This window comes from Camellia sinensis, chromosome 15, assembly GCF_055761805.1.
Source record: "Camellia sinensis isolate YWXY chromosome 15, ASM5576180v1, whole genome shotgun sequence".
In the NCBI taxonomy this organism is placed as follows: domain Eukaryota; kingdom Viridiplantae; phylum Streptophyta; class Magnoliopsida; order Ericales; family Theaceae; genus Camellia; species Camellia sinensis.
In genome coordinates, this window is record NC_138975.1 from 98,816,788 (window position 1) to 98,840,848 (window position 24,061).

Sequence of the window (24,061 nt, forward strand, 5' to 3'; positions counted from 1 at the left end):
ACTCCTTGCATTATACCATATTGCATCTATATATGTTTTTTTTTCCCTATTAACTGGCCTATTCTTAATTAAGTTTTTTCATTTTTTTTAATGAGATTTTTATTGTGTAATCACATAAAAAAAACTTTTTATTCCTGAACTTTTTTTTATATATTTTTCCAACATTAGACTTTCATTTATGAAATATATGATGTTATTAGCTAATCATATGTGGTCAATGTTGTGATTCAAAGGAGATTTTTGTACAAATAACATTGATTATATTTTAGATATTAGTTTTGTTTAGATTTTAATCACAATTGATATGTTGTGATTGATAGTCATATTTTGTGGTCGAATTTTTTTTTTATCATGCGCATTAATCGTGATGAGAAATGTATATAATTGTGATTTTATCTCACTATTAATTATGGATTATTTAAATTCAATCTCAAATTTTATTAGTTATTGATTACGTTTAAAACTCCTGATTTAAATGTTTATTATTACAGTCAAAACATGTGATGAAATTATCTTTTAATGACGGTCAGAAAGTATGATAAAAAATGACCCTAAACAATCACGCTCTCAAAAATTATACTTTGACAAAATAAAAAATCTGTGATTAAATAATATAGATCACACTTAAAATCTGTGATCTATTTATGATTTTGTAGTAGGGTGAACTCCATGGTTTTTGCTCCGTCATCATCTCAGTGCTTCCAATGATGATGTTGATGAATCCAAAATAATTCTATAACTCCAAAAACATGATGTTAATTTCAGAAAAACATATATAATGATGTGTATATATATATATATATATATATGAATGTATATGATTTCAAAAAAATAAATATATTATAAATGTATATATGTTCGTATAAAATATATATTTTTTCAAATTGTAATATTATAGCATCGTTTGGTACCCATTGGTGTGTGTAGCACCCTTGAATAAACACATCCAACGATCATCACAAGTCTTTCTTTGTCTCCTCCTCACAAATTTGCAGCTATTCGAAATCGATCATTGTTCATCTCCGTTGCGCCCCCTTATTTGATTTCTTCCCAAAAATGGTACTTTCGATTACCCTTTATCTGATTTTCCAACAAATTTTCTGTTTGGTTCTCGGGAAAAATGAAATGGAAAAAGAAAAAAAAAAAATTGTTGTTTTGTGATTGTCAGATCCGGTTCATACTGCTCCAGAACAGGCAAGGGAAGACTCGTCTCGCCAAGTATTACATTCCTCTCGAGGAATCCGAGAAGCACAAGGTCGAATACGAGGTAAATTCGTGTTTTGATTTTGTTTTCTTTAGTATATTCTTGTTTCTTGGTCAAAGAATTGAGGGTTTTGAATTTTGTTACCTTATTTGTAGGTTCATCGGTTGGTTGTGAATAGAGATCCCAAGTTCACCAATTTTGTTGAGGTTGGTATTGTATAAACCTTACCCATATCTTTAGATTTGAATTGAAAGAAAACAAGCATTGTAATGTTTAGAATCTGATGCGCACACAAAGATTGGGGTGCATATCTTTTCTGTTAGTTTTACAGAAAATTCTAACCAAACTAACAAATTGTCCAAACTATTGCCCAACTGAATTTGCCTCAACCCCCCCCCCCCCCCCCCCCCCCCCCCCTATGGAGCATGCCGGACACATTCCAAGCTTGGGAGTACTGCTGAAACATATATACTTCTTGTAACTTCAATCCATCACATAAGAACATTGATGCTGTGTTTGGTTGGAGTTTTTGAGGTGGGATTTGGAAAAGGAATGAGAAATGTAATCCTATTTATGTTTGGTTATAATAAAAAATATATGGGAAAAGAAAGGGAGTGAGAAACAAATAAAGAAATAGGATACCTTTTAGGACATCAATTCTATTTTATAACCAACACAACCAAACATAGTTGGGATTTGGAATTCTATTAATTCTTTCTCCTTTTCCTTTCATTTCCATTTCCCTTTCCATTTCCCTTCCCAAATCCCCCAACCAAACACAGCGTGAATGAATTGTCTTTAAGAAACGTCAAGAGGTTGTAGCAGTGATGCCTATTGGAAGTTGCAGTACCAATTTGTTTTGTTGCAACAACAGTATTGAAGACGCAGATGTGGTGGGTAACTTACTTTGTGGTTTTCACGTTGTTCCCACTGTTGAAATGCACAAGTATGCATGAATTCTCTCTTGATGCCAATTGGTATACATCTTGATACACATCAGAAGGAAAAACCAAAACTGGAAATGAAGCACATTTTCAACTGTAAGACATTTGGCCTTTGATTGAATTTTCACTTATCAATTCAATGTCTTTCTGCATCAGCCACATTTCCAACCCTCTCAAGATCAATCTTTTTATGGTTTTGACCCAACTTTTCATTTTCTTCACCACAAAACTCCTTGATTGGCATGTCAGTGTCAATGGGAGCATCCTTGAGTACCCCATCAGACATGGTGGCAATGGCTTTCAGCCCATTCTTTGAATCCCTCTTCTTCTTGCCCACCGATTGGTTGGACATTGCTGCAGTGAACCACTCATCCCCAAAGCACTGCAAATCTGTGACCAAGATTTCAGATTCAGCCTCTGTTTCTTCACCCGTCAGTTTCTCGATGCGATCGAAACCATCCCGAAAGATCTCAATCAGATTTGAAAGCATTGCATCAATTTCTTGAAGATCTTTGTGAAACTCATTGCAAAATGACTCCCAAGGTTTCTTGTGGTGTTGCCATTGCCAAAGATTGTTGTCTCTGATGCCACTTGATGGACACACAAAGTATTTAGCAAAGAAAAGAATTACAGAAAGAAGGAAGACAGAAAACAGAGAGAGAAGATTAATTCTAACTAACTAAATCTATTCAACTAACTCTTCTAATTAATTCTTGCTTACACTTGTATCAGAATCTTAAGATGATCTCTGTAATTCATTCTTTAGCTTCTTAACAACTGTATAGTATGAGATTTATATCTTGTTTGGCTTTTGCTCATGTAATTGTTGATTTTCACAAAGTAATGGTTTATGAAATATTTTGAACCACCTATTTAAAAGGTTCTTTAATCTCTTAGATCATATTGGGGAGTAGCGAGGTGAGTTTACATGTTGATCATTTCAGTTTGTTAATGTGCAGGAATTCACATTAATTGTATGAATAATTATGCTTAAATTGATACATAATTGAAGTTCAGATGATTGATTTTTTGTAGCTCTAGGAATCTTAGCTTCTCAAAGAATTTAAACCCTTTTTTGAGTCCAAATGAACTGTTACTATTCCGACACACTTTCTATTGAGATAATAAGCACTTAATTTTACTTTATCTCTTCACATGGAATTGAACTTATATCCAAGGTTTTTTCCAGCATGACTTTTAACTTTTAATATTTTTATTACTCTCTCAGGTGGTTTCTTTAAAATCAATTATGTGTTTTTTAATTTTTTTTTGCAGTTCCGTACACACAAGGTTATCTACAGGAGATATGCTGGATTGTTTTTCTCATTGTGTGTTGATATAACGGATAATGAGTTGGCATATTTGGAGTGTATCCACTTATTTGTGGAGATATTGGATCACTTTTTCAGCAATGTTTGCGAGCTAGATTTGGTATTTAATTTTCACAAGGTTTGTTCCTCTATTATTTGTTTTTTCTATGTGCCTGATGCCATGTTTTTCTTTCATTGGCTTATATACTGTTGTGGTGATATATATGCCGCAAACTACATTGTTGTTTTCTTTTGCTCTTCCATATGTTACGGGATTGCTGCTTCTCATTTGAGTTTTTGAATGAATTAATAGTTTCCACTTTTGGCAATAGTTAGGACCAGAGCTCTTATTCTGCTTATTAGGGGTGGACGCGGGTCGGTTGCGGCCACGGAACCTCCAATCCGTCATCTGTTTGCCGGATTGGCGGATGGATGCGAATCGTTTTGGCGGCTTAAAATTTTACAAATTTTTAACATAATAAAACCCGTTGACATAATTTTTATTTTTATTTTTAGAATAACAATCAAATCTGTGATGTACCACGAAACATGGAACATGCATCAAAATTCTAAATAGGTTGATTTAACAATCAATCCACTTTAAAAAATGGGTCCAAATGGGCCCTCCATTGAGACTAAATTTAATAAATAAACACTTAACCCCCATTAAAGCCCACACAGCAAGCTATGCAAGAGATGTGATGTACCATCAGAACCACGTGCTACTAGCTAACAATTCAAACACACCCATGTGATGGCAATAACTATTCCAATGCTTGACAGAAGCACCAAAACCAAGAACTACCATTGTTGTGTTGCTCTACAAATTTTCTTTCTCTGTATATTCTCTCTTATATCAAATCACCATCTCTTCTCTTCCCTCTTCATGGACTCATGTCCTTTCATGTGAATCGGATTCAATGGTTTAGCAGTGAAGCTTCCTGTGGCCTTGAGACCCATTTTCTCCGGCATTCATCCTTCATCATCACCATGTTTTTCCAAAATCAAGCTCAAGAACTTGGGTTCCCAAATCGCTTCAATCCCTGTAATTCACAACTCGAAGATCACATCCCTTGTTTTCCAATAATTTCTTGCAATCTTAACAAAACCCAATTCGACAAACTAGTTCAAAAACCTCAGTGTTTGAAGATCGAGATCTATAAGGCTCGTTGCCATGGTCACTGCTCGCCGACAGAGGAGGGAAAAAATATATATGTATGTATATATGCGGACGGGTTGGGTATAGGCGGTTCAGGAGTGGTTCATCCGCCACCCATCCCCACCCATGAAATTCATACTTTCTGATCCGCATCCGCCCGCTCACTACCACGCAACCGTCCAAAAAGCTTTGGGCCAGGTCGGGCCAGATGGGTGGGGCGGGTCGGAAGATTCGTTGCCCACCCCTTATGGCATGAATTTCCCAAAATTTAATCTTTTCCCAATGGTTGTACTGAGGAATAGTGGATTGAAGCTGAGTTATATCATGTTTGTATACCGTGCCTCATGGTGGCTATATTCGTCTGTATTTTCATGATAGTTTGCTGCTTTTTTATGATATTTGCATCTTGTTTCTTTGTACCTTTGAATAGTAGTGCATGCTGTGCTGGTCAAATTGTGAACTTTCATAGTGATATTCTAGGAAAACATTAAGCTACAATCATGTGTGGTGTTAGAAATTGTAAATGCTGTAGTATTTGGATAATTTTTGTTATTGGCATTTGCTTACGTTTATTCAATTAGCATTTGATGCTATCTCTGCTGGAGTACATTTGATCTATCCTCATGTAGATTGGCAGGCCCTTTAATTTGTTGCATCTTTTATATTTATTGCTCATTTTTCTTGATGATGGTTGCTTCTGGTTAGTTTTTTTGTTGGTGAAGGACAAGAAACAATATTGGGTTGGTGCTTTTCAATTTTGTGATTTCCTGCGCTTAGCCACATGATTGTTATTTAGTGTTTCTGTTCTGTAGTATAAATACATACAAGCATAGTTGTCAAATCAAGAATCGTATCGCGAATCGAATCGAACTGAATCAAGAATCATTATGTTTCAGTACAAACAATGAAAAATGATGTCAAACAATTAGCAGTGATTCAGGTTCGGTTTTATTTAGGGGTTTGCATGTTTTGGGACTGAACTGACCAAGTCGGTTTACCGGATTGATGGACCCTATGAACCATGCCATTTTGGTTTCAATTGGTCAGTGCGGTTTGATTATTTGATTTGCTTGACTACTTCAAATTTGGCATCTCCAAATTAGGGTTTAAAATTATAATGTTTTAGAAATTTGGACATTTACAAATTAGGGCTTTGCGTAAATTATGGTTTAAAAAATTAAGTTTTATAAATCAGGGCTTATAGAAAATTAGTGCTTTGGAATTGGGGCTTTTCAAAAATTAGGGCTCAAATTAGGATTTCCGTAAATTAATTGATTAAAATAAAATAAGGGTATCGAAATTACCTTTAGGTGAGGCTTTTTGATGCACACACAGTATTTAACAAAGAAAAGAATAACAGAGAGAAGGAAGAGAGAAAACACAGAGAGAAGATCAATTATCACATAAAATCCCCATACATTCTTGACACCCATTGTACCTTCTTATACTTCTATAACTAATTCCACTCATCCACTAACTAACTAATCAAGTCTATCAACTCAACTAACTACTCAACTAACTCTCGTGTCTAACTCATGCTTACTTATCAACTAACTAATTCGCCACTTGTATCATTCCATCCCCCTTAAAACAACATTGTCCTTAAGGTTGGGATCATGTACAGAAACATCACAAGACATAGATGACCAAAAATCTCTTCACATTATCTGATTTGTTCCTTGTAGCTTGTTTAGTCAAAGCCTCAAATTGCGCCTGTATGAATGACTTTAGAAGAGGCAAAATGATGACCTGATAACCAAGATTAGGCCATTGCTTATGTTTCACTTCTAGCTGCTGCATAACAAGAAGATCCCATATGGTCATTGCATCAATTCTGCTAGACCCCACAAACAGCTGCTCAATTTGTCTCTGCATTAAAATGCCAAAAAAAAATATGTTCTTCAGCTACAGACTCTCTCCCACTTGAAAGATTACTTGCTATTGCTTTAATCCAAACAAGGCTTTGTTCTTCTGTAGCTTGTGTAGAGGCAGGCCACTGGCCTATCTGCAAGTTCAACCTTGTGTCAAAAGTTGAAACACAATGACACTCAAATCCACGAGGGTCCCAAGTCTCACCGAAGCAAGCAAAGTGGAAATAAGTAAACAAACTAGCAGAAACTTCTTTATGCCCTCTAGAACAAACAGACAACTGCTAGATGTCAACATTAATTGCTTCTTTGTCATATTGTGTTGCAAAACCCACTGTAACTAAAGAAATTGTTGATTCATATCTGTTATAAAAGCCATTTTAACCTCCTTTGATTTATATCCCATAGCCAACGCCTCTAGGGAAATTCCTGAAATCTGAATTTTTTGCTTTCTTTAATTCCCAATTCAATGATGCTAGAACATTTTTCATTTTCCACTGATGAACTGTCAGATTTAGGAATCTTCTCTTTAGATACAATCTCTAAATGGAAAAGAGAGTGAGTTTTCATACCCAGATATGGAACATCTGCTTTTAATTTCCCCAACTCTACCACCACCACATTCTTCTTATTTGCACAAGACTCATCATCTGAACTGTTGTGGCTGTTGTTGCTAGAAATCCGTCCATCCAAAGACTTTTGTCCGTCATAAGATTCTTCCTCATACCCAGCATACTTGATACAATCATTCTTTCTGTCATAATCTTCATCAGGCTTCAATACATCATCAATTTGGATAATAATTTCTTTGTTTTTAGCTGCCACTTTTAAATCATCACTCTCTTCATAATCTCTATCTTCATCATTCCAACTTGAAACATCCTCTTCTAATTCCTTTGATTCCTTGCAATGCATATGTGGATCACATTGAAAATCAATAACTGTCTTAGAATTAGATATTTTATTACCAGCACTTCCATCAAAAATCAAATTCTTACCATGAGATTTGATCTCAGAGTTGGTGCTCCAAATGCTCATCTTTTGTTGTAAAGCTAAACCAATGGTTTGATCCATGGTATAGGGTTGGAACCTTTGCACACCAGCCTTGATTTCCTTTCTAAGTCCATCGTTGAAGCACTTTATTAAGAATTCATCAGGCACATTCTGGGTTGTGTCAACTATTTCTTGAAACCTTCTTTTGTAAATCCTAACATTTGATAATTGCCTCAGGTGTCTGAGTTTTTCCACTGCCTCTTCATCTAGATTCTTCAAGATCTTGATTTTTGCAAACTTGAAATCATCAGCTGTTCTGATTTCTTGAGATCCAGCCCCTCCTGCCATGGCTGTGATACCTCCACAGGTCTGAGGAGAATCTACTGCTCTGATACCACTTGATGCACACAAAGTATTTAACAAAGAAAAGAATAACAGAGAAAAGGAGGAGAGACAACAAAGAGAGAAGATCAATTATCACGTAAAATCCCCATCCATTCTTGATACCCATTGTACCTTCTTATACTATCCATAACTAATTCCACTCATCCACAACTAACTAATCAAGTCTATCAACTCAACTAACTACTCAACTAACTCTTGTAACTAACTCATGCTTACTCATGAACTAACTAATTTAATTCTCCACTTGTCATTGATGCAAGTCAAGAAATTGACATAGAAAAAGAGAGAGAGAGAGAGAAAGAGAGAGAGAAAATGATAGAATTAGATCATCATTCAGCCAGAAAGTTCCACAAAAATTCCCCATGCATTCTTGACACCCATTGTACCTTCTTATACATCTATAACTAATTGCACCCATCCATTAACTAACTAATCAAGTCTATCAACTCAACTAACTACTCAACTAATTCTTGTACTAAGTCATGCTTACTCATCAATTATCTAATTCTCCCCTTGTATCATTGATTGAATGAATCACTGATTGAGTGATTGCCGACAAGAAGAGATGATCCTTGTTATGTCCACAGAGACATTAACAAGAAGTTGGAGAAAGACGATCGTTGCAATAACTGTAGAGATGTCGACAAGAAGAGAGAGAGAGAGAGAGAGAGAGTTAGGGTAGGATGGCTTAGATTAAGTTTATGAATGGATCATTCAGATTTAATATGCTATATATGTGTGGACGGTTAGGATTAAACGCAGAGTTTTAAACTAAACCAGTTTAGTTTCAGCGGCGGAGGTTTGGAAAAATATAAGTCAACCTCGAACGGATTTAAAAAAATTTACCGAAATAAAAACCAAACCTACCAGATTAAGGATGGAAATTGTCTGAATATTTTTTCTTGGTCAGTTCGGTCCTCTCTGCTAAATGTTTCACCCCTACAATCATATGTATGGAATTTTTTTTTATTTTTATGTTTTTATTTTGGCACATGTTATAAAATAGTTATTATACACGGATGTGATTGCACCATCTAATGGAGAAAATATTACCTTCATAGCAAGAGATGTGGGTCTAAATTCGCCGATTGTAAAATTATTCAAAATTTATAATATAATCTCTTTTGACATTCAAAAAATGGACTTTAGGAACCCTTTAAAGAGTAATAGGTAGAAAAATCAAGTAGAATTTCTTTATTTTAAAATTCAAAATACTTTAAAAGATATGCTTATTATTCAAAAAAAAGTTCACATGAAGCAGTTGAGGAACCATTGCGTCTGACTGACTTGATCCAAATATTGAACCATATTTATTTCAGTAAAAATATCAATAGATAATTCATAGGTTTAGGTTACTTCAACCTTAAACAAACATCCTTAAATGCATTATGACATTTTCTTAGGAAACAAATGAGGAAAAAATGTTAAAAATATGTTAGGTTTGATTGGATCTAATTGGATCCTATTAAAAACGTTCTAATCACCAAAATAACAACAATCATGCAAGGTTTTTGATTATTTTTGTAATAAACATTGTTAGAAGTTGTATATGGCATTTTCACTAAAAAAAGAAAGTTAAAAAAATATTGGAATCTGTTAGACACGATAGTTTTAAGAATTGTATGCATCGTAAAAAGTGAATCAATTACTTAATTGATTATGAATCATGTGATTTACCATAAATTTTATCCCAGAATAGATCCACCCATAGATTCATATCGATCTATGCATGAATCATGAATCAAATCACAGATCATAATATTATGATAACAGAGCTTACAAGTAACTTCTGCATATAAAATTCGAGAATTGCTGTAAGCTATGTACAGCATCATTATTAAATTAGAATGGTAGTTTAATGCGTATGGCTAGTAACATGAATAATTTTGAGAGATCATGCTGGGGTGCTGGACTGTCAGTTGAACAAAGAAAACATGATTATATACAAAAGTTGCAACAAATATGAATTTGAACTGGTGTTAGTAAATTACTTGGCCACTGTGTTGGGGATTAGCTTTGATCAATCTGTGTGGATGTTGACATGATATTGTGAGAAAATAATTGGTGGCATTTTTCTCTACTGGCCACTTGGATTAATACCCATTTAGGATTTCTGTGCTGCACTACCACCTTTGTGTAACTGCGGAGCAAAAACTATGTTTTACTTGTTAGAAGATGAATGAGATGTGTTATATTTGATGGGTATCAAATTTAGAAAAGATAATAGCATTTTGTAAACGATCTAAAAGATCTTTCTTATTCGGAAGTGGATATCTGATCCATTTTAGAGCATCGTTAAAAGGTTTATAATTAATTACCAATCTAGGTACACCTCTTTTGATTTCTGCATTTTTGTTAACATAAAATGCTGTACAACTCTAAGGTGAGTGACTAGTTCTGATTAATTTTCTTTGAAGAAGAGAATTAATTTATGTTTTGCAAAGTTCAAGATAGTCTTTTTTTATTTGACTGGGTCTAGCTTTGGTTGGGATGAATTTTTCATCAAATCGGGTTCATAAGGAAGAGAAGCACTGTGTTTTTTTCTTTTCCAAAAAGCATTTTGAAGATCACTACAAATTTCTGTTTGAAATTCTTTTGCAATAAGCTTGATTTTATTCTGTAAAGAGGGTTGTTAAAACCATTGTTCAGTAGTAAGAAAGTGAATTTCGGTTTGAAGAAAATTAATTTGTTTTTCTTTAAAAACAACAAGATCACGAATGTGATCCAGCTCTTTAGTGTAAGGTTCTTTTATAAATTCAAAAATAATAGGTTGATTATTGACAGTTGTATGTATGCCTATAGAATCAATTTTAGAAATTGGCATGAGCATACATAAAAAAGGTATCCCTAGAATAATAGGTTGGGACATGTTTCTGATATGGACAAAAGACATGGGTAGACAAATACCTTGGTTACAGATAAGTGCTTCTAGTATTTTGTATTTGATGTGCATAGAATTACCACCAGCACTAGTAAGTGACTGGGTAGTTTTTTGAAAATATCTGATCGGAATTAAGCCTTCTTGTATACAATTCATGTCAGCGCCACTATCAACAAGGGCAACTGCATCTTTGATAATAAAATCAAGTTGAATAACAAAAGTAATACGAATATACCATTTCTGGAATGTAACCTGATTAACAAGCATTAAATACTGATTATATTTCTTATCAGAAGTTTCTGGAGCAATATCTTTTTCTTTTAGTTTTTCAGTTTTAAGCAGTCGTATATCTGCTTGAATAGCTTGGTTGGCAATCTGAAGGTGCCTAATTTCCGTTTTTAAGACATTAATTTCCATTTTTAAGTCTTTAATGGTGACTGGTTTTTCAATAACAGGTGAAGATTATGTTCTTTGTAAAACATCCTTCATGCTATAAGATTGAATAGGAATTAAAGGAGGTTCAGTAGCAGCCTTTTGTTGTTGATAATAGATTTTTAAAAATTTTAGTTTCATTTTTGGATCCTTAATTTGCTCAGCAAGATCTAACATGGATTTCTGATCATCAGTTAAAACATGATTACTAGGACTCCCAAGGTCCAAATCGTTCAGTTCAACAATAGATTTCCAATAATTTATTTCAGAGATCTAATAGTTCAACAATAGATTTCCTATAATTTATTTCAGAGATCTAATTCAGATTTGTAGAACAAGAACAATTAGGTTCTGGTGTTTCTAGCTCATCTCTAGACGTAGTTGGAGAGTATAACTCAGCAAGTCCATCTGAGTCAGAGCTATCGTCAGATTCTTGTTCTAATAACGTTTGTAATAACTGTTGAGTTATAGGAGGATCCAAAGACATTTCATTAATTTTTTGTTTTAATTTGGATCTACAACGATTAGCATAATGACCGGGGAAGCTGCATTTATGACATTTAACATCTTTCTTAGATGTTGTCCTTTTTGCTTTTGGTTTCTTGGTTGGAGGGGAAGACTTTTTCTGGTGAGAAGGAATACTGTGGGATTTTTTATGATACTATTTGGAAGATTTTTTATGATAAGATTTTTTGATTTTTGAAGGATATTGGATCTTGGTATCATAGGCATACTAATAACAAAATTTAACTAACTCTTTTTTACCAATAAGATTTCATCTGGTATTGAAGTTTAAGGTCATTACACAAAGAAAGACCTTCTAAAATTACGCCTATGAATTGGCCATAGGTATACTGGTCGTAAGGAATAGCCATACGGTCATGGCGATCCCAAAGTTTTTTCCGGACTTTTTCAGCAAAAAAGGTAGGAAGGCCATCAAAAAATTTGGCTTTCCAATGTTCGCTGTTAGCCTGAGGGCGCTGCATAACTTTCATTAAGAACACGTACCAACGAAAATGGATTAAAGAAGGACAACGACGATTTTGGAGGAGTTCGCAACTGCGGTCACTGCTAACGGTACCTGCTCCAATAAAATGATAAACAATAGTTTGGACTAAAGTATAAACTGCATCCTCGCGTTGAGTAGCAGTATTGGTAATTGGATCAGTTTTAGTTTTGATGGCATTTAAAACTTCCTGCTGTTGAGTGGAAGTGAGAACATTATCCTATCATCCTTTTAGGATACTTGTAAATCCATTGACAATGAATCTAACTATCTGATGGTCAGAATTATTATTCTGTTTACAAATACTGGCATACATAATAATCTGATGTATTAATTCAAATATCTGGTATTCAAAATAACCATCTAAATTTCATTCATAAATAGTTTTTCCATGATAAAGAGTTTTGGGCATAAAGAAATCTTCTTCATAGAGGATATCTTGTGGGGTAGGTCTATGATAATAATACCTACTAGATCCTGTTAAAACTGTTTGTCTCACGGTTTACTGTTGAGGTGAAGGCCTAACGGCAGCCGCCCAAACACAGATGTTTTCCTGTATTTGCTGTTGGATTCTGTTTATTTGTTGTTCACAGAAGTTTAGCTGTTGTATAGCCCACGACTGAAGATACGGATCTTGAAGAATTTCTAAATAATTAGTACGATTTGTAATATAAAATTCTAAAACATTTAATAAATCTACAAGTATGTCAATAGAGGGCATGCATTAAAGGAGGAAATACTTACAAGCACAATCTTCAAAGCAACTTAATTCTTCAATGCTTAATTTATATATTGGAGAAATGTTTACAAGAGAGAGAGAGGGCTCACAAGAGGAAAACTTGAAGTTAAATTACAATTACACACATTTTAGAATTCTGCTTCAACAAGGGTGAGGTCTTTCCTTTTTATATTATAGAAAAGAAAAAGATAAGATAAGGTTGAGGACAAGTGGCGCGACCTGGATGGATGGAGTTGATCGTCCTTATCCTCTAACTGGGTAAATATTTATCATTCAATCAGCATCCTTATCTTTAAATGTGTTGTAAAGAGACAGTTGTTAGCCTCTATGCTGGATGGCAGACAAAACATTTGCTTTTTAGAAAGTTGGTATACTGGTTTTTGTTTATTTGGTAAAACTTCTAAAAAGCAGATGTTTTTTAGCAAACAAAACGTCTGCTTTTTAGATAGTTGGTGTACTGGTTTTTGTCTATTTGTGCAGACAAAACATTTGCTTTTCAGAAAGTTGGTGTACTGGTTTCACCAGTACTGGTAAAACTTCTAACTGTAACCTAAATTTATTCCACCAAACGAGGAATCAAGAAGGGACATCGTTTTTAAGGACATCAGGGCAAATACGAATGAACAATGAATAGTTATTAATGGGATTCTGATAGTAAAATGTTAGAGTAAAAGCATTGATGTAGTCCCAATAACTATACCGGTTTCCCTGTTACGAATGTCAAGTTGTTGAGTAATATGCGGATGAATGCCCCATGTGGTAATGGGCATAATGTTTTTGATAGTAATTTTATTATACTGGATAGGACTGGCAGTTTTGGATGGATCATGCAAAGTATGCTTGATCTTACCATGCTATTATCTTTTCTTTGTGAGATGGTGGGATAAGGGTATGAATCCTACTCTGTTAGAAACTGTCCAGATCAAGGCACATTGTCAAGCCTGTTGGGATGCTGTTCCAAAAATTATCCCTTGCCAACCAGTTACTCAAAATCCGTTTTTACAAATACAAACAGAATTACGGCAGAAATACCCGAATCTGTCAGAAACAGAATTAATAGTCCGAAGTATGGATTTCATGAAGGAACAATTTCTTGAAACACTTTCTAGTGATGACCTCCATGAAATCTGCTACCAGCAGCTAAGATCATGAAGATCCTGACCAGGATGAAAATGAATTTGTAGTTTTAGCTGGAGAATCACAGGCACCAAAAGATGATGAACCCAACTTTGGAGATTTTTGGGATTCACTTACCAGCATGATTGCTGACAAAATTGATAAAGAAAAGATAAAAAAGGAAAAGGCAAAGCATGATGTGCTTTGTTTCTTACTAGCAGAATCGTCAGCACAAATAGACAAAAACCAGTATACCAACTTTTTGTAAAGCAGATGTTTTGTCTGCCATCCAGCATAGAGGCTAACAACTGTCTCTTTACAGCACATTTAAAGATAAGGATGCTAAATCAATGATAAATATCTACCCAGCTAGAGGATAAGGACGATCGACTCCATCCATCCAGGACACGTCACCTATCCTCAACCTTATCTTATCTTTTTCTTTTCTGTATTATAAAAGGGAAGGACCTCACCCTTGTGGAGGCAGAATTCTAAAATGTGTGTAATTGTAATTTAATTTTAAGTTTTCCTCTTGTGAGCCCTCTCTCTCTTGTAAACATTTTTCCAATATATAAATTAAGTATTGAAGAGTTACGCTGCTTTGAAGATTGTGCTTGTAAGTATTTCCTCCTTTAATGTATGCCCTCTGTTCACATACTTGTAGATTTATTAAATGTTTTAGATTTTATATTACAAGCTGTACTAATTATTTAGAAATTCTTCAAGATCCGTATCTTCGGCCATAGGCTATACAACGGGTAAACTTCTGTGAACAACAAAGAAACAGAATCCAACAGCAAATACAGGAAGACATCTGTGTTTGGGTGGCTGCCACTAGGCCTCCACCCCAACAGTAAATCATAAGACCATATATGTTGTAAGTTGTTTATTATATATTTGTATTATGTGTATTTATATTCCTGGTTTGGTGCTAGATAAGGGTAGTAGGGAATTAGGAGAAGTGGGATGTCACCCAAGTCGCGTATAGGTAAAGTCTTTTGGTAGGGATTGCGTATAGGACACCTTCACCTTATAAATCATTGACAGATGTGCTTAGCCTACCCCTCCGAGCACTTAGTTGGTATCAGAGCCATGTTTATACATATACGTAATACATATATATAACATTTAAATTATACATATATGGTCAAACATGACAAATGGCAGAAGGAGCAACTATTATAACAGTAGCCAATATAGTAGCTTCTACATCAGAAGCAGTAGAACTAGTAGCCTATTAGGATGTGAGAGAAGCCCTTGATAAGTGGACAATCCCAAAAGTGAAACCATAAACTATTTATAAAATTATAACCTTTGATTTTACCAGTCCAAAAATCATTAAAACTTTTGAACATGAAGTTCCTTCACAGAATGATGATGAAGTAATTCAATTACTACAAATACAGGATTTAGTACATTTTTTGAAAAAATATAAATATGTTCACATAGGACTTGTCCAGATAACTTTTAAACCCCTAACTCTGTTAGGACAAAATAGTAGTCTTACATGTGCACTCAGGGATGGTAGATGCCTTGATTGGAAAGCTTCTTTAATGGGTGCCATAGAAACCAGTTTATCTCATGGACCAGTATATTTTAATATATATCCAAATTTGAGGATCGCACTCATAGATCCTAATTTGTCTAAAGTTCTTGAACTTATAATTTTAACAAATGGTTATCAGTATTTGCCAAGATCACCATCTTTATCAGCTATATTTAGGATTCATCTTAAGGTTTTGAGTACTCTTAATCCTTGTATCCGAAAACACAGTGAATTAGGACAAACTGTTCTCATTGATACTGTAAAAATTTATGTATTATTGATTGATGTCTTGATTGATAGATTACAAGATGCATTAATTACAATTCCTATACAATCTATATATAGAAGAAAATGAATTTATGTATTATTGATTGATGTCTTGATTGATAGATTACAAGATGCATTAATTACAATTCCTATACAATCTATATATAGAAGAAAATGTGGTAGTAGGTGTAGTGGAGGTGATAGTGGGTTAGGTGAAGTGGAGTGTGTAGTGGAGTAGAGGTAGGTGAAGTGGAGTGTGTAGTGGAGTAGGTGAAGGTAATGTGGTAGTAGGTGTAGTGGAGGTGATAGTGGGTTAGGTGAAGTGGAGTGTGTAGTGGAGTAGAAGTAGGTGAAGTGGAGTGTGTAGTGGAGTAGGTGAAGGTAAAGATGGGAAATTCTAACAGATACTAACCTCTTCAGTCGCCAGGTAGTTGTTCCTAAAATGATTCCTTGGAATAATATTACATTTCTAGGACGATGGCAAATCAAGAATGTCGTACCAGTCAGACCAATCATCAGACAAACCTTAGATGATGTTATTCAGACACAAGGAGGTAACGTTTATCTTAAATTTCAACGGCCTCTCAGTAGAAGCCTGTCCAGTATGAGTCATCACTCCTCTAATCTACCCTATCGTGTAGATTTACCAGAATCCTCTAGACATTCCATGTCTGAACCTATAGAATTTGTCAACCAAGGGATGTCTTCTCGGCCTCCTAGTCAGTCTTCTCCTGAAACCCTAATCCAGGGGATTCATGTATCTGAAAACCAAATTTTCATGGAGTATATGCAACCAAAAAGCCTGAAAGCCCAACTGCTAGTGATATGAATGTTGAAATTTAATGGATTTCACACCAGGAAGTGAAATATGAAAACAATTAATTCAAGATTTTATGCAGGAAAAATATCAGGAATTTAGATCATGGTATTTTAATAACCATACTACAGACGAACTTCAACAGTTAAAGAATCAGTATTATTATCATCTAGAGAAATACCAAACTCTTAGACCTTTTCTAGAATGGTATTATGAATTTAGCACAGTGATGGAGTTTATTCCAACATCCCAGATTAATGTCTTGGAAAATATGCAGCGAACATGGCAAACAGTAGGTGGTTAAAAAATAGTTTCTATCCATCCATTACCTCAGTCGTTAGAATTAACTCCTAGTCTCTCATCAACCTTTAGTCATTACAGCTTATGTGAAAACTCCCTCCAGAATGGCTCAGAAAGAGTCTTTATAGATTAAAGATATTGTACCATTAATAAAACAGAACAATTATACTAATTTATGTTTTCAAACAGTTGGCAAACAATTAATCAGAATTGAGGAAGCCATTGATTCTTCTAAAAATCGCATGATGGTATCTATTGCTGATCCTAAGCTTGGACCAGTAAACATAAAGCCACCGTTAGAAGTAACCAATTTTAAGTTACATTCTTCCAAACAGGATAATGAATTCATGGATACCCTTTTTAAAAAATGACTGATTTGAATTTAGGGAAATCTGCACCAGGAAGCAGCTCTATAAATATGTTGTCTACTCAACAAGCTCCAAAATTAAATCCAGGGGATGAAGAAATTACCCCTTCACTAATCTATGAAATTCAGAATAATTTTCAGGATATGCAATCTGTTAACCGCATTGTCTTCCCTAAACAAACAGGATGAACAACTTTAACAGGATCTAGTAGGTATTATTAGCATAGACCTACCCCACAAGATATTCTCTATGAAGAAGATTTCTTTCATGCCCAAAACTCTTATCATGGAAAAACCATTTATGAATGGAATTTAGATAGTTATTCTGAGTACCATATATTTGAATTAATACATCAGATTATTATGTATGTCTCTATTTATAAACAAAATAATAATTCTGACCATCAGATAGTTAGATTCATTGTCAATGGATTTATAGGTATCCTAAAAGGATGGTGGGATACTTCCACTCAACAGCAAGAAGTTTAAATGCCATCAAAACTGAAACTCGCGAGGATGCAGTTTATACTTTAGTCCAAACTATTGCTTATCATTTTAGCTCCATTTTTGTTTGACATAAAAATCATTATGCTTGGTGAATAGTTTCCATGTCTCCTGATCAGCCATTGCATTTTTGGACCTGCCTTTAAATTTATGGGGCATTTTGTCAATTTTAAAGGTCTGGTGTCTATTTTAGTTCCCTAAACATTGACATTGTTCATTGATTTCTTTAATTATAAATATAATTATAATTTTTTTAGTGTTCTGATTACCTGTCCTTTTAAAATAGGTGTATCTGATACTGGATGAGTTCATTCTTGCCGGGGAGCTCCAAGAAACAAGCAAGAGGGTATGTAGTGTTCTATAACCTTTGTTTCATTCCTCATGCATCTAGAAAGAATGTTATAAAAGTTTCTGCACCTCCTATTTTGTGTTTTTTAGGAAAATGATGGCTACACAAATATTTGGTGATGTTACTATTTAGTTTTGATTGATCATTATATTGTAACTTCCATTGAGGTGTATTTCCAAGATCTCAACAAAAGGCTTTTGTTTGTAATTCTTGCATATATATATATTTTTTAAACTATTTGAGGAATCTGGAACTAGAGTTGAGTTTTTGTTTAAACTTGCAGGCAATTATAGAGAGAATGGGGGAGTTGGAAAAGCAGGAGTAAAAAATTATGTTGCAACTGCTCGTGTTCGAGCACTTTTTCCATCTTCTATCCTTTGCGGGTTTTTTCTTTTTTCTTTTTTGGTGTAATTTGTTTGCCCCATATCACAGTTGGTACTGTTGTGATAATATTAGAAAATTCAACGTAAAGGACTTTGCTTCGTGCCCTTTTCTATATCTTCAGCATGCCTCTCTGCCTTCTGTATTTTCTTCTATGACATCTCTGGTATTTATTGTTTAAATCAATTTGTTGACCTATATTATACAATGGACAAGATTGCTTGTGCATATGCTTTTGTTTTTATAACTAATTTATTTATTTATTCTGAAATTATTCTTTTGTTAGAAGAATCTCCTCTGGAAAGGGTAATGGAGTATGACTTGGTTGAACTATTTTTCTGATGACAGTCTGTACTCTGTTGAACTCCCTGCAAAATAATTGATTTCCTTAATTTTTACTACATTGTTTGTTTGGTTTCAATTTCGGAATTAGTATTCTAAAATTTTCTACAAAAATAGAAATTAGTTTAATAGAAATTAACACCAAACAGGTAATGTCATATGAAGTGATGAGTGTTTTTGATTTATTGTTTCTTTTTACAAAGTTAATATTTATTAGTTTTTTTTATAAATATTTTTAGAAACTATATTTTGAAAATCAAATCAAACAGTATGGAAATGCATATTGTATTTGTTAACTTCAGTTACTCTTTCTTGCCGGATATGAGCGGGGACTGGATATAATATGAGGTAGGTTTCACATGTTTTATATCCTATGTTTGGTTGCTCCGGATAGTATATCCCCTAAAAGGGAGATATGCAATACCATCCCCTCAGGCCATGTTTGTTTGGGCGGATATGAGCTCGGGATTAGACTAATAGTCCAATAAAATTATTAATCCGATGTTTGGTTAAACAATTGAAGTACGGACTAATTATTTTAAACTTGACTATTAGTTAAGATAGGATATATAATCCAACGGATTCGTAGTCCTAAGACTATTAGTCATGGGAATGCTAATCTAGTCCGCCCAAACAAACATGGCCTCAGGGTATTGTATATCCCCCATTGTCAGATATAGAGAATCTTTCATTCAAATATGAAAAATAATTACTCTTTTCTTATCTCATCATATATCCTATCTTAACCAAATATAATATAAGTGACCTCACAGTATATATATTCCATTTCATATCTTACAACATATTATATCCTCTTTATACTTAGGTATTACACATTCTCTTCAAATCTTTATATTTATCTGGACAATCAAACAGGATAAACCTAGAATCCAAAGCCAACCACAGATCCAAAAAAAGCTACTCTTGAAACACTAGCAATACACTAAAATTATGCATCTATTTTTTTTCCCTCTCCATAGATGTTGAAGCAGACAAATACAGGACTTCTCTCACCTGATAGTGCAACAAATGGAGTTTTGAATTTACCTCTGCACCTGGAATTGCTCATTCTCACAATCCTTTTAGCCATAAGGGAGATGTGATGATGGTGTTGCCTTTTAGCCCTGCCATGGGACAAACATGAGGTAACAGCTTAGTATCCTTATATTTTTGCTATAATCTCATTTTGGTCAATTTATTTTTAATTATAACAGTCAATTTTTTACACTTTAAATTAAGTTGTAATGTCACATTTTCATCCATTTGACAGTATTAAGTTGATGAAAATTAAAAGCAAAGTATTTAAAGTGAGATTTTAATTGAAGTGTAGATGTACTATTAAAAAAAAAAAAAAAATCATGTTAAACTTGCGTGACAAGTTCCATCAACTTTATTAATGGCTGATGGATAAAAGGATAATATTGCAACTTGATTTAAAATATAAAAAGCTAACTATCACAATTAAAAGTAAATGGTCTAAAATAAAATTATGATAAAAATACAGGGTACTAATGTGTAATCAACTCAAACAATTTTTTCATCACATCCTCTCCCAACCTTGCCATTTTTAGTATAACACTTCTTTCGTACCTTATTCTTGTAACCAAACACAGACTAACATGAAACAACTTTTCCAACTACTAAAGATGGCATAATCAAACTAAATGTATAGTCTAGGCTAGTGCTATGACAATTTGGCTGGTACTGAAAAACAAGATAAAAAAAAAAAGAAAGAAAAAGAAAAAGAAAATTTCCCAGAATGAGCTGATGACAATGCTTGAATCAATTGTAGGAACCAATTCAAGCAAAGGACCAACAAAATTCCCATTAAGAGACCCTCTTTTCTTAATTACACTATGCTTGTGACCTATCCAATTGATAGATGCCACATGGCATAATCGAGTTGCATAGGCCTCTTTATAATGAATTAATTTAGTACTATGGAGCCATGGTCTCTTCAAATTTTATAAAATTCTATTATTATCACTTTCGTATTTTATGAGTATTTGTAGAATGCATAATGAGATAAGTTCTTAATTTTATAAAAATGATATTTGTAGAAAGCATAATAGGATGACACACTAATTTTATAAAATTACTTTACTGAGCATCTCCAATACTAATAGGAATTTTACCTTTTCAAAGGTTATTATCATGAAGTATAAATTTATTTTACCTATCTATTTTTTCATATTTTTACTAGAACACTACAATTTATTTGAACTATTCATTCAAACACAATTCATTTTATAAAATGCCGATGAAAGGAAATGATCATAAAAATTGAGTACATTTTACCAAGTCTTTGAAAACTAGCTACATTTAGCTAGTAAATTTGAAGTGAGGCAAAATATCTAACCATGTACTTAGCAGGTTGGAGTTGACAAAAGTAAGGTACACTATTTATTTTAGCAACACATGTAGTATATGTCTAGTGGGTTGGAAATGTTCTGACTCTCTATTTTATTTGTAGATCATAATGTATAATGAGATTATCTTGAACTGTTTCGTAAGCTGCTAGTTAATGGCATCAAATTAATTGGGCCAATTTTATTTTTACAAGACTTATATGTCACTTTTTTTCATCGTTTGATTTGGTAAAAAATAAAATCAAAGAGGTGTGTATAAGTTTTAGATTATATCAGCCAACAAAATGAATTAAAATTATAATAGTATAGCTCAAAATTTTAGGGGGGAAAAAAAAAGGCTTGTTAAATCTATTTATATTTCTCCTCATGAATTACTTCTTTCTCAACATTTATGTAAATAATTATTTTTCATTAATAATTTATTAAAAATTAGGGTAAATTACAAACACACCCCCTAAGGTTTACTTAAATTACAAATTATCCCCTGTGGTTCTAAAAATTACATTATACCCCCTAAGGTTTCTAATTTCATAATAAATAGGTCCTTTTATTAATAAACTATCAAGTTAATTAACAGTTTTTAATAATGTTAACATTTTATTTCAATTAATAATTCAAATAATTTTATTATTGTATAGGTGAACAGTTAGAAATTTCACTTTTTTAATTAATTCTGCTAAATAAAAAATTTTGACAAGGAGATATTTGTAATTTTTCAAACCACAGGAAGTAATTCATATTTTAAATAAACCTTAGGGATGTATTTGTAATTTACCCAAAATTTTAACTTAAATTTTTTTATGTGCACAACTGACCCTCCCCTGCACAAAATTTACAGTTCTATCATTGCCACTCACAAACACATGCACTGGACCAATGATTGTTTGGTTATATACAAAACAACTAGTTTCAACTTTCCTCTACGAATTAGCTTCTTAAAAGTATACCAATACACCAGGCATAACTTCATCATATATTCCCTGTACTCAGTGAATTGTCCAAGTCCTCTCCCCTCTCCAGGTACCTGCAATTGTGATCCGTTTACCAGAATCCTTGGGAGGACTGGCCAAACATCTCTATGGTACTACTAGCAAGTTGAAGATCAAGTTTGAGAAGCACCCCCGACCCTAACTTTTTTTTTTGGGTGGGTAACCCGGACCCTAACTTAAACTAATTAAATTAGAATTTTACAATTTTTTTATTCTTACTTATTTTGAAGCTTTCCTAAGTACTTATTCAAAAATACAAAGTGATGGATACGTGGCAATCGGAGGAAATGGAACAGACGATGGGGACAGATAAAGGGGACAGGGGATCAAGAAAAATTTGTTCACACAATGTTAATAATAACTACCATTTCATTGGTCTTTTTTGCATTTTTTGTGGGATCACTTCATTAAATCAACTAATGAGACGTGGTATATTGTTCACATACAATTTTTTATTCTTACTTATTTTGAAGCTTTCCTAAATACTTATTCAAAAATACAAAGTGATGGATACGTGGCAATCGGAGGAAATGGAACAGACGATGGGGACAGATAAAGAGGACAAGGGATCAAGAAAAATTTGTTCACGCAATGTTAATAATAACTACCATTTCATTGGTCTATTTTGCATTTTTTGTGAGATCACTTCATTAAATCAACTAATGAGACGTGGTGTATTGTTCACATGTGTGAATAAATTTTCACTCCAAGAAATTTGAAGCCCTCTTTTACTTAGGAGAGATGGGAAACTACACCCCATATGCACCTGTTATATATTTTTGTGGTGTGTATGTTACACATTTTTTTGATAATATTACGTAATTTTTTTAATAGATTCATCGTGGTTCAGAATTGATGCTATGCATTTTGTGGTGATGTTACACATTTTTTATCCAAGCATTTTATAATCATAAAATGTGTAACATTATTACAAAAATACGTAATATAACCAGAAAATGCGTAATTTTATTTTTGAACCACAAATTATCATAACTTTACTAAAAAAAATATGTAACATATATCATAAAAATACATAACAATGATGCATATGATACATACCTTTTGAGGGGTATGTATCATAGCATTACCCCTATAAGAATGGATTAAGAAGGCCATCAGAAATAACTAGAACAAAAAGGTGGAATCAAGGCACTAATGGAAGGTCATTTGCAGAGGTCATAAAAGGAGTTGAACCAAGAGGTAAATCAACAACCACTATTAGAGTAGAAGAAATAGGAAAGGGTTGGTTATAGGAGAGCATGATTACGAGACTCAAACCAAATTACTTTGTTGTGGAGGTTAAAAAAAACTCAAAGCAAAAGGTGTGAAGAATGCACTAGTGAGCGAAGGAGAAGGGCGTGATGTAGTCATATCATTCAGTTCAAGGGAGGATTTGATAAGTAATAAAAGTTTGCTTAATGTTTGGTTCCATGACTAGTGTGAATACAATTAGAGAGTGGAAATCTAGTATGCAACTTCAGCAGGAGAGGTATATTCAGATTAGTTGCTATGGCGTACCCTTGAATCTATGGAACTCGGACACCTTCAAGAAGATTGGAAGACTATGGGGGGAGGTGATGAACCTAGATCGAGACATTTGTGAACCAACATCATTTCGTTGTGGAAGGTTAAAAATAGCCACAAGTGCTATGGACTTGATAAATACAAGTATGAATCTAGAATGCAAAGGAAGAGTCTACCCAATAAGAGTCTATGAGGAACAGATTATAAAGGAGGTGATGACCAACTGCAAAGGTACCAACATTGATGGGG

At 33.7% G+C, this 24,061-nt stretch overlaps 1 protein-coding gene and 1 long non-coding RNA gene across 3 annotated transcripts; both read left to right on the top strand.

The window, feature by feature from the left end:
- Positions 1–737: 737 nt before the first annotated feature.
- Positions 738–18,816, top strand: LOC145813619 (AP-2 complex subunit sigma). Its single transcript, XM_082909298.1, has 6 exons — positions 738–1,059; positions 1,169–1,267; positions 1,360–1,410; positions 3,424–3,597; positions 18,145–18,204; positions 18,491–18,816. Exons 1-6 carry the CDS (start codon positions 1,057–1,059, stop codon positions 18,530–18,532), a joined length of 429 nt encoding a protein of 142 aa, XP_082765424.1. The 5' UTR covers positions 738–1,056; the 3' UTR covers positions 18,533–18,816.
- A 758-nt stretch (positions 18,817–19,574) lies between these two features.
- LOC145813620 (uncharacterized) lies at positions 19,575–22,975 on the top strand. 2 transcript variants are annotated; one of them, XR_014356810.1, is made up of 2 exons: positions 19,575–20,075; positions 22,290–22,975. It is a non-coding gene; the product is annotated as an uncharacterized LOC145813620 (long non-coding RNA). The 2 variants fall into 2 exon arrangements; XR_014356809.1 differs by having other exon boundaries at positions 22,320–22,916.
- The last annotated feature ends 1,086 nt before the right edge of the window (positions 22,976–24,061 follow it).